The 17,355-nt window shown below is 39.9% G+C and overlaps 1 protein-coding gene across 2 annotated transcripts in view; it reads left to right on the top strand.

The window, feature by feature from the left end:
• Positions 1-17,355, top strand: part of BRF1 (BRF1 RNA polymerase III transcription initiation factor subunit) — a 230,182-nt gene that overhangs the window by 156,895 nt on the left and 55,932 nt on the right. For both annotated transcript variants that reach the window (XR_004645421.1, XM_034767834.1), the window contains exons 12-15: positions 7,509-7,570; positions 10,506-10,587; positions 10,681-10,736; positions 13,763-14,019. Coding sequence is in view for 1 of the 2 variants with exons in the window: in XM_034767834.1 (XP_034623725.1) it covers positions 7,509-7,570; positions 10,506-10,587; positions 10,681-10,736; positions 13,763-14,019 (457 nt within the window). In the remaining variant the exon portion in view is untranslated. The remainder of the gene's footprint in view (positions 1-7,508; positions 7,571-10,505; positions 10,588-10,680; positions 10,737-13,762; positions 14,020-17,355) is intronic.

The raw sequence follows: 17,355 nt of genomic DNA on the forward strand, positions 1-17,355 counted from the left end.
AGCGATGTAGTTATACTGACATAAGTCTGTAGTGTAGACCAGATCTCGGGCAGCACTATGTCAATGAGAGGGCTTCTCTCATTGACATAGCTTCTGCCTCTTGGGGAGATAGAGTACAGTAACTCCTCACTTAACGTCGTCCCAGTTAATGTTGTTTCATTGTTTATTATATTTATATTTAAAAAGGGCTCTAGAGGTGATCCTGGCAATTACAGACCGGTAAGTCTAACGTCTGTACCAGGCAAATTAGTCGAAACAATAGTTAAGAATAAAATTGTCCGACACATAGAAAAACATCAACTGTTGAGCAATAGTCAACATGGTTTCTGTAAAGAGAAATCGTGTTTTACTAGTCTGTTAGAGTTCTTTGAAGGGGTCAACAAACATGTGGACAAGGGGGGGATCCAGTGGACATAGTGTACTTAGATTTCCAGAAAGCCTTTGACAAGGTCCTTCACCAAAGGCTCTTATGTAAATTAAGCTGCCATGGGATAAAAGGGAAGGTCCTTTCATGGACTGAGAACTGGTTAAAAGACAGGGAACAAAGGGTAGGAATTAATGGTAAATTCTCAGAATGGAGAGGGGTAACTAGTGGTGTTCTCCAAGGGTCAGTCCTCGGACCGATCCTATTCAATTTATTCATAAATGATCTGGAGGAAGGGTTAAACAGTGTGGAGGCAAAGTTTGCAGATGATACTAAACTGCTAAAGATAGTTAAGTCCAAAGCAGACTGTGAAGAACTTCAAAAAGATCTCACAAAACTAAATGATTGGGCAACAAAATGGCAAATGAAATTTAATGTGGATAAATGTAACGTAATGCACATTGGAAAAAATAACCCCAATTATACATACAATATGATGGGGGCTAATTTAGCTACAACAAGTCAGGAAAAAGATCTTGGAGACATCGTGGATAGTTCTCTGAAGATGTCCACGCAGTGTGCAGAGGCGGTCAAAAAAGCAAACAGGATGTTAGGAATCATTAAAAAGGAGATAGAGAATAAGACTGAAAATATATTATTGCCCTTCTATAAATCGATGGTACGCCCTCATCTCGAATACTGCGTACAGAGGTGGTCTCCTCATCTCAAAAAAGATATACTGGCACTAGAAAAGGTTCAGAAAAGGGCAACTAAAATGATTAAGGGTTTGGTATGGGTCCCATATGAGGAGAGATTAAAGAGGCTAGGACTCTTCAGCTTGGAAAAGAGGAGACTAAGTGGGGATATGATAGAGGTATATAAAATCATGAGTGATGTGGAGAAAGTGGATAAGGAAAAGTTATTTACTTATTCCCATAATACAAGAACTAGGGGTCATCAAATGAAATTAATAGTTGGTTTAAAACAAATAAAAGGAAGTTCTTCTTCACGCAGCGCACAGTCAGCTTGTGGAACTCCTTACCTGAGGAGGTTGTGAAGGCTAGGACTATAACAGCATTTAAAAGAGAACTGGATAAATTCATGGTGGTTAAGTCCATCAATGGCTATTAGCCAGGACGGGTAAGGAATGGTGTTCCTAGGGTGGAGATGAATGGCAGCAGAGAGATCACTTGATCATTGCCTGTTAGGTTCACTCCTGCTGGGGCACCTGGCATTGGCCACTGTCGGTAGACAGGATACTGGGCTAGATGGACCTTTGGTCTGACCCGGTACGGCCTTTCTTATGTTATGTTATGTTGTTACGCCGCTGATCAATTAGAGAACATGCTCGTTTAAAGTGGCGCAATGCTCCCTTATAACGTTGTTTGGCAGCCGCCTGCTTTGTTCACTGCTTGCAGGAAGAACAGCCCATTGGAGCTAGCAGTGGTGGCTTGGAACCAGGGTGGACCGGCAGCCCCCACATAATATCCCCTAAGTTCCCTGTGTGGCAGCTGCCCAGCAGGCTATCAGTTGCTGGACTGTTCAGCTGTCCTTCCCCACAGTGCTGTGTGCTGGTCCTGCCCTCTACCTTGGAGCTGCTCCCGGGCACCTCCTACTTGCTGTGCGTGGAGGGTGGGGTGCTAATGTCAGGGTGTCCCCCTTGCTCTTGCCCCCTGCTCCTTTACCCCTCTCAACAGAGTGGGGTGGGGGGACAGGACAGGACTCAGTATGGAGAGAGCTTGCTGGCAGTAGCTGCTGTCTCAACTTGCTGATCTACTTAAAAAGGCAGAGTCCTTAGAGTGGGGGTCAGCATACTTAAAGGGGCAATGCGTGTCTCTCTCACACACACATGGTGTCTGTCTCTCTTTCTCTCTCTCTCACACGCACTCTCTCTCATGGTGCGTGTCTCTCTCTCTCTCTCTCTCTCTCTCTTACTCAAACTCACTCACTCTGTATGTCTGCCTCTCTCTGCCGTGCTCTCTCCCCTCCCTCCATTTGTGCTGCCTTGTAGAGTGCGAGGCTACATTAACAACAATGTGTTAACCCTTGAGGTCTCGTCCGAGTGCTAGTTCATCATTTAGCAGTAAGGCATTCCCTGGAAAATATCCCACCCCCTGATTTCACCACCTCAGCCAAGCTTCACAATCATCATTGCTGTGTACAGTATTCAATTGTTTGTTTAAAACTTATATACACACACACACACACACACACAATATCTATCTATCTATCTATATATGAAAAGATATAAATATAAAATAAATATAGTCTTTTGTCTGGCGAAAAACAATTCCCTGGAACCTAACCCCCCCATTTACATTAATTCTTATGGAGAAATTGGATTTGCTTAACATTATTTTGCTTAAAGTAGCATTTTTCAGGAACATAACTACAAAGTTAAGCGAGGAGTTCCTGTACCTACACCGACAGGAGAATCTCTCCTAGCAGCATAGGTAGCGTCTTCAATAAGTGCTACAGTGTTGCAGCTGTGCCGCTGCAGTGCTGTGTGTGTAGACAAGCTCCAAATCTCTGATCCAAAAATGTGGCAGAATTTAGGGAAGCTGAAGTATTTAAAAACCAGTTGCATTCTGGTTTCCATGTGCATTTATTTACTGGTTCTGAGCTGCTATGACACTTTTTGTAATGCACAGAAGTTTATGTAAGTTGGGCTGTGAGTTGGCACCATAGAAACAGTCTAATTTTATTGGCCAAGATTTTGGGTACTTCAGGTCTGGGTCCTAATTTGAGCTACCTTAAAGGGGACTAGATGTTCAGAGACTGGGAGTTCAGCACTTTCTAAAAGTCACGCCTCTTTAATATAACTTAAGTTGCACACCCAGAGTACTAGTTACTTGAAAATATTGGCTATTCACTTTATTTTCATAAAAAAAGATGACCCTCTCATACTGGATTGTTTTGGTATGTGCGGGCTGGTGGTGGAGGAGTATAAAATATCCAAACTTGCTTTTGTAGGTTACTTTTTAAAAAAAAGTAATTAAAATGTAGCATTTTCTTCAAACGCTCATCACGAATATGCCAGCATCACAAATGTTGTGAAGAGGTTGCAACAGAACAATTTTTCTTTTCTGGTTAGTGTGGGATGGTTCTGTATTGTCGTCCTCTCTACCCTTTGATGTCATATTAGGGAGTAGGGATAAAAGGTTGATAAAATTGGAGGGAGTGCCCGGTATGGTTAAAGAAGTGATGTGGCTCTATAGTAGACACTATAGTAGATTTTGCCCTCAGTGAATCAAACTCCTACTGACTTGCGTGGGAATTGCTCTGAGGGCAGAATTGGGCCCACATTATTATGAATAAGGATTTTAATGACATTGTAGGCAGGATAGCTATAAATACATAAGGAACAAGAGAAAGTCAAAGGAAAGTCTTGGTCCTCTACTTGGGGGGGGGGGGAAGAAGAGCTAATAACAGATGATGTAAAGAAAGCTAAGGTGTTTAATGCTTATTTTGCTTCAGTGTTCTCTAAAAAGGTGAATTATGACCACATTCTTAGCACAATTAATATTAACAACAATGCGGAAGGAACGCAAGCCAAAATAGAGAAATAATAGATTAAAATATTTAGATAAGTTAGATGTATTCGGTTAGGAAATTAATCCTATAGTACTTAAGAAACAAGCTGAAGTAATGTCAGAACTGTTAGTAATTATCTTCAAGAACTCATGGAGGATGGTGAGGTCCTAGAGGACTGGAAAAGAACAATCATAGCACCTATCTTTAAAAATGGGAACAACGAGGGCCCAGGAAATTGTAGACCAATCGGCCTAATTTTGCTGCCTGGAAAGATACTGGAACAAACTATTACATAATATATAAGTACCTGATGGAGAATAGGGTTATAAGGAATAGCTTGCATGGATTTATCAAGAGCAAATTATACCAAAGCAACCTAATTTCCTTCTTTTACAGGGTAACTGGCTTAGTGGTTGGGGGGGAAGCTGTAGATGTTATACATCTTAATTTTAGTAGGGCTTTTGACACAGTTCCACCTGACATTCTCATAAACAGATTAGGGAAATGTGGTCTAGATGAAATTACTCTGAGTAGTCTTTCAACCAACTGTGCACCCACCTTGCAGTAGTCATCAATGATTTGCTGTCAAATTGGGAGAGCATATCTACTGGCATTAGTTTGTAGTGGGTCAGTCTTGGATCGGGCACTGTTCAATGTTTTACTTCATGATTTAGATAATGCAGTGGATAGTGTGCTTGCAAAATCTGCAGATAGTACCAAGGTGGGAGGAGTTGCAAACACTTTGGAGGACGAGGTTAGAATTCAAAATGACCTTGACAAATTGGAGAATAGGTCTGAATTCAACAAGATGAAATTCAATAAAAACAAATGCAAAGTACTTCACTTAGGAAGGAAAAATCAAATGCTCAACTACAAAATAACTGGCTAGGTGATAGTGCTGCTGAAGAGAATCTGGGGGTTATAGTGGATCACAATGAATATAAGTCAATAATCTGATGCATTTGCAAAACAGGCAAATATCATTCTGGGGTGTATTACCCAGGAGTGTGGTATGTAAGACATGGGAGGTAATTGTTCCACTCTGCTTAGCACTGGTGAGGCCTCAGCTGGAGTACTCTGTTTAGTTCTAGGACATCTTTAAGAAAGCTGTGGACACATTGGAGAGAGAATATAGATGAGAGCACCAAAAATGATAAAAGGTTTAGCAAACCTGACCTATCAGGAAAGGTTTAAAAAAACCTGGGCATGTATAGTCTTGAGAAAAGAAGACTGAGGGGGGAACTTGCTAAGTCTTCAAATATGTTAAGGGCCATTATAAAGATGACTCTGATCAATTGTTTTCCACTGAAGGTAGGACAACAAGTAATGGGCTTAATCTCTATCCTAAATCTCCCTTGCTACAGATTAAGGAAAATTTCCTAACTCTAAGGGTAGTTAAACTCTGGAATAGGAGATTAGAATCCCTGTCATTGGAGATTTTTGAGAACAGTTTAGACAAACACCTGTCAAGGATTGTCTAGGCTTAGGTGGTCCTGCCTCAGTACAGAGGGCTGGACTAGATGATCTCTTAACGTCCCTTCCATCCCTACATTTCTGTGATTCTACAGCTGAAATTTCACTCTTGAACTATGATGCAGCGAATTGATGAAAAGCAGGTTCATACATGTTAGTATGGAATAATTAAAAATATTGTTTTAAAATGTTTTTATTAAAGTTGTGGTGTAAAACTTTCACATGTTGAGACCTAAGACCTTTGTAGCATTTGCTGAATTTATCATAACGTTCAAAGCCACAATATTATACTGGTAAGAAACCTGTCTTGAGGCATTTTCAGCCATTGTATTTACATAACATCTGCAGCAGCATAATGTTTTCATTTATGAGGCTGTCTCAGAAGAAAGTTAGAGAAAGTTATGAGATTGCTTGGGATAGCAACAATTTCCAAATCCCTATTATTAATTGGGGGGAAACTGACTTCATATATAGTTTAAATGAAGGAGGGAACACCTGATTTTGGTTATTTAGGATAATATTTTCCAATAAGCATAAAAGTGTTAAGGGCCCAACTTGTTTTGAAAGTCTATGGGAGTTGGGCATGCAGCTCCCATATACCAATTTGAAAACCCCACCCTTCATCAATTTACAATTGTCCACTTGTTTTGGGCTCCTGTCACTGATTTCATGTAGTACAAGTGGCCAGTTTAGTTTTTTGTTTTGTTTTTTTTTTTATTCAGGGGATTCTTTGTCTCTTTCTGGAACACTGATGATTCCTACCCTTGTTTGTTTTAACCGTTTCGTTCCCCACAACTCTCAAGGCCCTGTATTGTGATAACCTACCATCTCATCAAAGGGAACTGACTGGAACTTTCATCAAAACCCATCAGCCATACGAGAATTCCTTTCCTTCTAGTACTGATGTTCATTCTCTGCACTTCTCAATACCCAGATGTCTGGGAGTGCGAGATCAGTCTAGGGAGTCAAACTCAAGTGTCTTGAAAATTATTAGGGAGTTGTAACCACAAAGACACCAGACTGGCCCTCAACATTTTATTTTATATTTTGCTGCTGTAAGCTGTCTCTCAGAATGATAAAACTGTCTGATTTTCCACACAGTACATTGGAAACTAGTCAAATCAGCAGTTGCCCATAGTTGATTAACTTGGGGGGATGATCTTCCTTCTCCAGCATAATCCTTGAGCACATGATAACATTCCACTTTCTCTCTGCAAAGTGTTTTATAATGATCTAGGAAGATCAGTTTCTGCCCCTGCAAATTCTGTCATTCCTAGTTTAGGCATCTATTTTGTCTAGTTATTCTGGTTAATGGATATAATAAAAGTGTGGTTATGTTTTCAAAAGATGTCAAAAATAAGAGCCTAAGCAAAAGTACAAATGAATTTGTGCACACTCTAGTACTTTATAGTGGAGACCTGATAATATTGGCACTTAATTAGTTCTTTCTATTCATATATCTCAAAGTGCTTTCCAAAGGTGGGTAAACTCTATAATCCCCATTTAACATATGGGAAAACAAATGCACCTAAGTTTACATGTCACACACAAGGTTATATGGTGGGTGAGTTAGTGCCAGGAATAAAACCCTAGTGTGGCTCCCAGCCTGGTGCCCTATTCACTAGACCACGCTGCCTCTTTGATAACAGAAAATATTTTCTTAATCATAACTTTCAGAGGATTCATGGCCCATTTGACTGTGATGGAGAAATTCCTGTGATGACAAGAGAAAAATCAAATCATCTTACTCCAGTGATTTCACCAACTTAATAGCAAACATCTGTTGCTGCTGCAAATTAAAAAAAAAAAAAAAAAAAAGCCTACTGAAAATTACTGTAATATTTTTAGCTCTCCTCTGTGAAGCAATTAGTAGAGAAATGGCTGGATTGGAGCGTATAGTCAGAATTCATTAACTGTGGTGACAATTTACACACACACACACAATGAAAACACTAGGAAAGTGCAGTACATCTCCTCTGTAAAGTTGGCAGGGTGTAATCCTCTGAAAGGTGATTATTTGTTAACAAACCAATATAACCAATACTATACTTCAGATACAATTAAAAGCAGAACTTGAATTGGAGTGGACGTTCAATGAATATGCATCTTAACTAAAATTTATATTGCTTTTATTTAGATGAAAATACAGGAGATGGTGAACTAGATCTTAGTGGAATTGACGACACTGAAATAGATAGGGTAAGATATATTTTTATTCTATCTATCTACAGTCTGATCTTAGAAGAAAAATATTGTCTTATGTGGTTTATCTTCCCAGGCCCCAACCTTCCACTTTGATGGAACTTGGTTATAATGCATATAGATGGTCAGGAGCTAATGCCCGTGATTATGGGAATCTGGTACCAGAACTAATGCACGTGGCCAATCTGTTACACTCTAGCTCATTCGCTGCAAGATATTATAAAATCGTAGTATGTTGTTATTGCTGCTATTTCTCATCATGTTGGAGTAATTGTTATTGGAAATGTATTTTATTTTAGAGAGGAAGGACCTTAAGTTTCATTTAGTATGAAATGCATCACGTAGTTACTTGTTGAAGATATGTTCAAGATGTGGTGCTGCCCTGGAAAGAGATTGTAAAATGGCATTCTGGCGTCCTGTGTTGTCTCAATGATTTCCATAACCCTTACTCAGTTTATTATTACACACTGCCTGTGTGACAGTAAAGTGTAGTAGAGCTGGGCGAGTAACTGATGTTTTGGTTAGCTGTTAGTTCCAGAAAACTTGGGGGGGGGGTTTAAATCGAAGCCCTTTTTGAATTTTTGACTAGTCAAAACATTCAGAAATATTTTGTTTTGGGTCAAACAAAACATTTTGTTTTGATTTTTGGCAATGTAAACATTTTAAAAATAAAAGCAAAGGAAATGAACTAAAGGAGGGGTGGTGGTATTCCCACCCCCTTTTAAAGCCAGTAGCTCAGTGAGTAGGGTGTCACATGAGGGTCAAGAGACCTGGCTACCAGTCTCTGCTCCTAAGTGGGGATTCAAACCTGGGTCTACTGCAAAGATATAGTGTATTCTGGGCTGGGAGGGGGTCTCTCCTATTGGAGCTGTTCCACTTTGTATAAACAATTAAATATTCATTGGAGCAGGGCCTTGTACCCAGATCTCTCCTCTCCCAGGAGAGTGCCCTGGTTACTGAGCTATAGAGTCTCTCACATGCTCTCTGGCCCAGACTAGTCAAGTATTTCATACAAAGTGAAACAGCTTCAGCAGGAAAGATTGAGCCCCATCCTACAGTTGCTAATAACATGGTGGAGAGGGCACTCACCTGGGAGTAGGGAGGCCTGGGTTCAAATCCCTACTCTAGAGCAGGAATTCAAAATGGGTCTCCCCCATCCCAGATGAGTGCTCTAACCTCTGGACTATTGGGCATAAAGGGCGCATGACCACCTCCTCAGTTTTGTGAATGGTGCCTAACTCGCCTTGTGAATCTTGCCTGAAAAACCAAAATAGTTCATTTTGATAATGTGAAAAAGGAGCTGTTTTGACATTTCTGAATTTTTTCTTTTTTCATTTTCACCAAAACACTTTGCCAGTATTGACATGAATTCATGAAATGTTTCAGGCGACCCAAATCTGCCTTTTTTTGGGGAGGAGGGAGTTTGGGCCAAAAATTTTCTCCAAGTTTTAGGCCCAGGCTAGGATGCCCTTGTGCGAGGTGCTGTGCAAACAGTGAAAGAGTTCCTGCCTCACAGCCTAAACATTCAAGATAGACAAATGGTGGCTGAAAGGGAAACAAAGGCACTGAAGTGAAGTGACGTGCTCAAGGTCATACAGCCGGTCAGTGCCTGAATCCAGGTCTCCTGACTCCTAGGCTGGTGCCCTCTCCACTAGACCATGCTAAGCTTACAAATAAAAAGTGCAATTAAAAACCAAACAAAACCCGGTACTATAAATTCCTCTTCGTGTCCTGAAATAACGGAAAACAATGGGGTTGCATACACGTAACTGAGAATATAATTTGATCTGCAGAATCTTTTATTTTTGGTGATGGATGAGCAGGAGAGAGCCCCGCTTGACTTTCAGCACCTAGGCTGAGTCTGCCAAGCAGGCAGTTAGGAAGAATATGGAAAGGAGTGAATGTGCTATGGAAGTAACAGAAACAGTAAATACAAAACCCCTCCATGCCAATTTCAGTTACTCATCAGAATAGATCCATAATTTAAACAGATGCTGGGAAGGAACAAACCCATCTTCTCTTCCTGCTAGACTCTGCAGTGAAGCCATAACTCTGATGCAAGCAGGGTGAATAGTTGAGCTATGAGTGAGTGTGTTTTCATTATTATGACCCAAATTTAATACACAGAGATGAAACTGAGAAAATATTGGCCAGGTAAACTGGTATTAGAACAAATGTTTTTTCCCCAAGTTTGTTCCAATGTGAAAGACGATTCTTGGATCAGTTTCATTAGAGTTGAATTATTTTTCTCATAAACTACTTGAGTGTATATTTTATTTTGAAAAAAATCTGAAATGGTAAAAGGAATAAATTGCTAGAGAATCAAGCTGTTTTATTAGCACTTAAAACTAGTATCGCTTACGTTACTTGGCTCTACTCTTTTAATGCATCCACAAAATACTTTTTTTTTTAAATTTCATAAAAAGATGAATAGTAATGGCTTGATCCAGTTTCTCCTCACATCTTTACCAATGTTCCTCATTCCCAACCTGCAATCAGGAACCAGTGTTACACAAAGACTAGTTGTGCTGAATCTAATATTGGATTGGTATTGTAATCTGCATAACTGAAAGCTAGGATGAGATTCATCATGCCACTTTAATATTGCAATTTCTGGACCACATTTAGGTCTGTTCCCCTGCCCCACACAACTCCAGTGACTTGAGTGAAACTGAATGAGTAGAACTGAAAATATAATTTGAATGAACTCAGATCTCCAAAGTGGAAGGACTAAAACTTATTGTGCTAGCTAGTATTTGTCACTTCTTTCTTTCCTATCCCATTATTTCCCCTTGAACAAACTTTCCTTCATTAATCTAGTTCTAAAAATAAGGTTGAATGTGAATTGCTTTTACCTGTATTTTTTCACTGTATTTTGCCCACCATTTTCAGGTTAGTAGCTGAAAAGAAATGAATTTTATTTTGTTTTTAGTATATACTTGATGAAACGGAAGCTCAAATAAAAGCAGAACTGTGGATGAAAGAAAATGCGGATTATTTGAAGGAACAAAAGGGTAAGAAGCATAATCACTGAAATGCTGTCTCTGGTTACATGTCACAAAAAGCAATCTGATACCTGTCCTTCATGCTGGCTACCTTTCTTTCAGAGAAAGAAGCAAGAATAGCAAAAGAGAAGGAGCTTGGGATTTATAAGGAACACAAGGTATATGACTTAAATATTCCAATTGTGCTTAACAGTGTCCATTTGCAAATTTACTGGAAACTCATTACATTTCTTGGTCAAACTCCTCTTACAGTGGTTTAGAATAAGTTGGGGGCAATCCAAGCAATAATTCAGTTCTCCACTAGCCTAACAATAGCTTTTTATCACCCTAAACGTTAATGAAACTGTGCTGCAGCACAGCTTTTCAGATGGTGAGTGTAACATTTTCCTGCCTGAGCATTGTTGACATCTCTAGCCCAAGACTATACTTTAAAGTCCCCCTGAACTCTGTTAGGTAGGGAACTTCTGTACATTGCGGTTGTGGCAAATTTTTTTTTTTTTTTTTGCATGGAACGGTCAGTTGCATTTATGATTGCTATCCTCGGCGATTACTTTGTTTAAAAATTATTCTTAAAACATTCCTGATTTTTTTGAAAAGACATTCATGTTGTATTTGTTCTGAGTTTGCTACCACTGCAGCACTTTTGTATGTTGTTGCAGTAATGGTTTCTGTATGAAGAGGTGAACAAATCTCCATTACAGCAACTTGAAGGGATATTATTGTTCTACCTTTCATAAAGCATGTGACATTTATGTTAACAAGTGGCTTGTCCTCTCTGAGTTTAGCAGTTTAAAGCAGTCTAATTGGCCAGATAGTCACAATTTACGGCATTAATATTTTGTGTAATTGACCAAGTGACAAGGCAGTCTGTGCATAATTTTCCCCATGCGGCTAAAATCTACATTAGTTTTTGGTGTGTGTTTTCCATCAGTCTTTTTTTAACAGACCAATGAAAGACACCATTTTCCAAGATATTTAAACAATAAAAAGTAAACCCGACCATGAAAGACTGTTTGTTGCTTGAGAATTTCTCATTCAGGCTACATTCATACAGATGGCATTGCACAAGTAATTTTCAAAACTCTGCATAACCCTCTGGCACAGAAACAGCCCAAACACCTGCCTTTTTGTTCTGACAACATTGAGTTTTTCTCGAACTCCCTACTGTTGCTGACAACTTTAGGCTAGAACTTGATTAGCGTAGCGCCTGCGATTTTCAAGGTAGCATTTGACCCATGGAGATAAATAGAACAGCTGTTATGTATTCAAAAATAATTCACCTGCAGATTTAGATGTTAAACCTTCTTTTGAGAAGGAAAATGTTGGGCAACACATCAGTTATTCCCTACTCTTTTAGAATGGGGACATGGGACCTTTCTTCACCTGAACAGTTGCAAGATACACTCAAAGATCTTTTTTCAGGGTAGCAGCCGTGTTAGTCTGTATCCTCAAAAAGAACAGGAGTACTTGTGGCACCTTAGAGACTAACAGATTTATTAGAGCATAAGCTTTCGTGGGCTACAACCCACTTCTTCGGATGCATATAGAGTGAAACATATATTGAGGAGAAATATATACACACATACAGAGAGCATGAACAGGTGGGAGTTGTCTTACCAACTCTGAGAGGCCAATTAAGTAAGAGAAAAAAACATATTGATTATCACTTCAAAAGTTTTTTTCTCTTACTTAATTGGCCTCTCAGAGTTGGTAAGACAACTCCCACCTGTTCATGCTCTCTGTATGTGTGTATATATTTCTCCTCAATATATGTTTCACTCTATATGCATCCGAAGAAGTGGGTTGTAGCCCACGAAAGCTTATGCTCTAATAAATCTGTTAGTCTCTAAGGTGCCACAAGTACTCCTGTTCTTTTTCAAAGATCTTTCTGTCTATAACATCTCATCCTCTGATTCTGGGTTGCAGTGTGTCTGGAAGTGTGGGGGAGACAAGGCCCTGCACCCCCCACTTCCTGTGATTCACCATGACTCTCAGCCAGCCAGTAAAACAAAAGGTTTATTAGCTGTTAAGAACACAGTCCAAAACAGGTCTTGCAGGTACAGACAACAGGACCCCCTGAGTCAGGTCCATATTGGGGGGCAGGGAGCTTGTACCCCGGGTCTCCCTCCGTTTCCCCAGTTCCAAACTGAAACCTCCTCCAGCCATCTCACCCAGCCTCCCCCCGGCTCCTCCTCCAGCCTTTGTCCAGTTTCCCTGGCAGAAGGTGTCACCTGGCCCCATCCCCCTCCTGTTCTCAGGTTACATGCTCAGGTATCATCCCTCAAGTGAAGTCACACCCTGATATCCCCATCACCAATGCAGACAGTCCCAGTAATACTCCCACGCAACATGCCCAGGTCAATCCACCCCATTCCCTACTCCGTCACACAGTGTCAGTCAAAAACTTTGACTTGCAACTTTTTGATCTACACAAGACTACCTCCAACTGAACATCACGGACATCACTGCAATGCCTAGCATCTAACTGAAACGTGGAATTGCTCATAGGCCAGCATTAATGCCAATCCATTTACCCACTGATTGCCAGCTCTGTAATACAGTTGGCCTTCTTCACTGAATCATGCAGCAAGAGTTCTATGGTGCTCCCCAAAATAGTATTGCTGTAATTTTGATCCTCACTTTGCAGAAATTAACTATAGGGAGAGTTATAACCCAATATGGGTCTAGTTTTAAACAAGTATTTTGCGGGAAATGTATATTTACTTTTTGGTTAATTTTATAAAATGTATTGGGAGCCCCTCTCTTGTCACTGGAACAGCCCCACCCCCCTGTAGATGACCTTTGGGAAAGAGGCTATGTTTCTCTTTGGCAACAATGCAGCAACTATAGGATTAATTTAATAGAGCAATCATAATGACATGTGGTGGCATTTGGCAAAAGATACAAAAGCTAACACCTTATCTCTTGAAAAAGTCACATGGGCTCTACAATGTCCTCAGATGGCCAGAATCTCAATTTTACAGCTGATACCAGTCCTGGCACTTGTAGCAGTACAATACCCTGAAACACCATACTGGGGCATTGGCTTAGTACTGACTCCAAGTGAATCGTGCCACCTACTGGGTCATCTCACACCAGTGTCAGCAGCACTGCAGATCACCCTTCTGTTCTGATAAAATTATTTTGATTGTATCTAAATCACTAATTTTATATTTTAATTAAGCCAAAGAAGTCTGCAAAAAAGCGGGAGCCAATTCAAGCTAGCACAGCAGGAGAGGCAATTGAAAAGATGTTGGAACAGAAGAAAATCTCAAGTAAAATTAATTATAATGTGCTAAAGGACCTGAACAGCAAAGGAAGTAGCACACCAAAGAAAGAGGATGACAGCACCGATGACAGCAGCAACACCAAGAAGCTGTCAAGAAGAAAATCCACTGCCAGTAGGAATATAGCCAACACTGTAAACAGTATGGGAAAGAGGTATTGCAGTTGTTCATTTATCTCTCTGTGAGACTGTCTATGCATCTTTCTGGACAGACAGCCTAGATAGTGTAACGCTTGTTTGAGACTAAAGTAACATTAGGGCTCTGATTTTTATTTATTTTTCATGCAATGCCACAATGAAACTTTATTTGCAGACCACATATCAGCTGACAGCTTCTGTGTGGATTAACCATCATAGTGTGAAAGAATCAATGAGAATTCACGTGAATCTTTCAGCCATAGATGTCTATTCTTAATGTAATTCTGACATTTCTTGTCCTTGCTTTCTAAGTTGGCTTCTTCATAGTCACAGACATGACACTAAAATGCTGAAGTTTTGGCTTTTCCACTTGATATAAAAAAATAGATAGTATCCTTCTGTTATGACAGCTAGCCGTTTTCATTAGCTTTTATTTCAGTTTTATTCCAAGCTTTTGTTAATTGATGACACAAATATAAAGCTTCACAGTAAATACGCATGTCAGTTTTCTGGTCTGCACTTGCAAATGTTTAAGGCTGTGATGAAAACTTCTATTTTAATGAGTAAAATAATCAAACTTGCTGGATAGATTTGAAGTATGCGGTAAAGTATACAGGGAAATTGGTGTGTGCTGTCTGCAATATTCAACTGTTTTATTAGTCTGCTTCAGATAATCATTTGAACTGCTTCTATGCATAGTCATTTCTCATTTATCTATTATATATTTCTATGGTTCCTACCTACAAAGAACCTAGTCTAAGTTTAGGCATACCATTACAATTGATAACAGACAAAGTGTGGAGGGTAGGGGAAACAAAGATTGTGAATGAGCTACTAGGGTGTTTTTGTTTGTTCGTTTGTGTGTTGTTGGTGAAGACAAGCTCAAAGGTGTTAGGTGAATGAGGGAGTTGATCCCTGGTGGCAGGTTCAACCAGGAGGAGTGAGAAGGAAGCATCAGCGCAGTCATCAGTATGGAGGATGAAGTCCCCCAGGGTTGAGGGTAGGAGATAGCCAGGAATTAAAGCCCTCGCAGAACGAGTTGGGCTAGAGATGTACCACGGTAATACAGGGGAAAGAGAAGAGCCTGATGCATGTACTTTGGAGGAGGAGAAAGAATGTGTGTTTGATGAGAAATCGGGGGGAGCCAGGGAGTGAGGGAATCAGCCACCCTATGAGAGGGTGTCAGCAGAGGGAGGAGGAGAGCCAGGTAACTGCCCGTTCAAGATGGGAAACGGGGAGAGACTGAACTGGTGAGGAGAGGAGAGAAGATAGGTGGAGAAGCTAAATAGAGAAAGCACAGTGCGAGTCTATAGCGTTCAGATGCTTATTCTGGCCCTTGGTTTAAAAGCCAAAATTTAAGAATAAATGTGTAAATAGAGAGATCTGGCTTGTTTAAATTTCTCAATATTCCTAGGAGACTTGATTCTGCGAGAGACATCATTGTAATAGCAAAGATTTTTCTCCCTTGTCTGCTATTTTTTCCTTGTTTGTTTTTTGTTATTTACTGTGATTGCTCCATGCTTATACAATGTTTCCCTGGAAAGATAATAGAAATACCCTTAATAACAACATTGTTACTTCCTCGTCTCCCTTCTGACCCTTTTAGCAAGAATATTGTAAGTCTCCTATTTAGTTGATGATAATGGTGAGGTCTAAAAACCCAAAAGCAAAGTGAAGTGTCAAAAAGCATTCAAGATTAATTTTTAGCATTTCACACACATTACCTTGAAGATATTTAGGTTTAACAAATTTTTGATGAGACTTAAACCAGGAGTTACATTATCTAATTAAATAATGCTCTGATTCTGTTGTCAGAAGGTGAACACTGATATGAAAAGTAGGTGCCTTGCATCGTGGTGGTATTATTGATTTTGAAACAATTGCATATCAGAGCTGAGCATTTAGCACTAGGGGTATGTCTGCACAGCAGCTAGACACCCATAACTGGCCTGTGCCAGCTAACTTGGTCTCATGGGGCTTGGGGCTGTTTCACTGCTGTGTAGACATCTGGACTCGGGCTGGAGCCTGGGCTCTAGAACCATCCGAGGTGGGAAGGTTCCAGAGCTATGACTCCAGCCTGAGTCCAGACGTCTACACAGCAATGAGCCCGAGTCAGCTGGTACCGGCCATCCGTGGGTGTCTAGTTGCTGTGTAGACATACTCTGGCAGTTTTTGACGGCTTTTCCACATCTTCATGTCACCATTTTCAGGGCCTGTTTCTCAGAAATGCTGAGCCCTTGTAGCTCCAGTTGAAGTCAGTAGGCCCTTCAGCTGCTAAGCATTTTTTTTTAAAGGCCCTAAATTAAACAATAAGGCAGTATGGAAAACTATCTAGATAAATACAAATTATTTTCCAAAAGTAGGTAATAAAACCATGTTTATTTTTCCCTTTTAAGTACTCAAAGCACATCCTGAGGGTGCTTGCAGAGTTCTCTGTCACTGATTAGCAATTTTCAAATGTGGTTAATTTTGCAGCAAACCTGTGGGAGTTGTGTGGGGTGGGATGGGTGCACATACAGATATGTATATTAAGGAGAGCTTGCACTTCCAAAGTAATGGTCCTGCTAAAACGATACTGAGAACTTGGCAAGCAAATAGATTATTTTGATTTCCTACAATTAAAGATTTATGATATTCCTTTTGATTTTCTTCCATTACTCTAAGTGCCAAACATCTTATATGGCATCCAGAAATTCCTTTGTTCAGCATTGTTATGTGTCATGCATAAATTCCTTTATTCAGCATTGTTCCTCTGAGAGGTGAATGGATAAATACTTCTCCTGTGATACAGTAATCATGGTAATTTGTATGCAATTAATAATAAAAACCCTTCACATTTCTCATTAGAAAATGACTGAAGTATATATGCCAGTATCCAGAAGACATTTGCAGAGATTCTGCTAGCTATTTATTTTTCAGTGATTTATAATCCTTCTAGTTTATCTTTAGAGGTTTTAAATATTTAGTAATCTATCTGCAGCAGCAGCTTGCATCACAAGCATCTATGAGATCAGCATGCTTTAATCCAATACTTCAATTAGTCTGAGTGATAGTTAAGTCTTAAAGACGTACTGATTCAATTCTTTGGCCTAATTGAAAAGTACTGAGACCAAGCTACTGGGAACTTGACAAGTGAGAAAAGGAATATTGGTGGTAGGTGATTAAAGCAGAATTCTTGTATGGGAAGCAGAGTTTCAATATGGAACAGTCTTCCTTGCTCCCCATTCTCAAATGAAAATGTTCTTTGTGCTTACTTGACTTCTATGATTAGCAGAGGTCATCATAGTATAGGAAGGGTCATCTTACTGTATGTAGTGCAAGGAAGGACGTGGTCATCTTCAACTCTCTACCCT

The sequence above is a fragment of the Trachemys scripta genome, chromosome 4, assembly GCF_013100865.1.
Source record: "Trachemys scripta elegans isolate TJP31775 chromosome 4, CAS_Tse_1.0, whole genome shotgun sequence".
Lineage (NCBI taxonomy): Eukaryota > Metazoa > Chordata > Testudines > Emydidae > Trachemys > Trachemys scripta.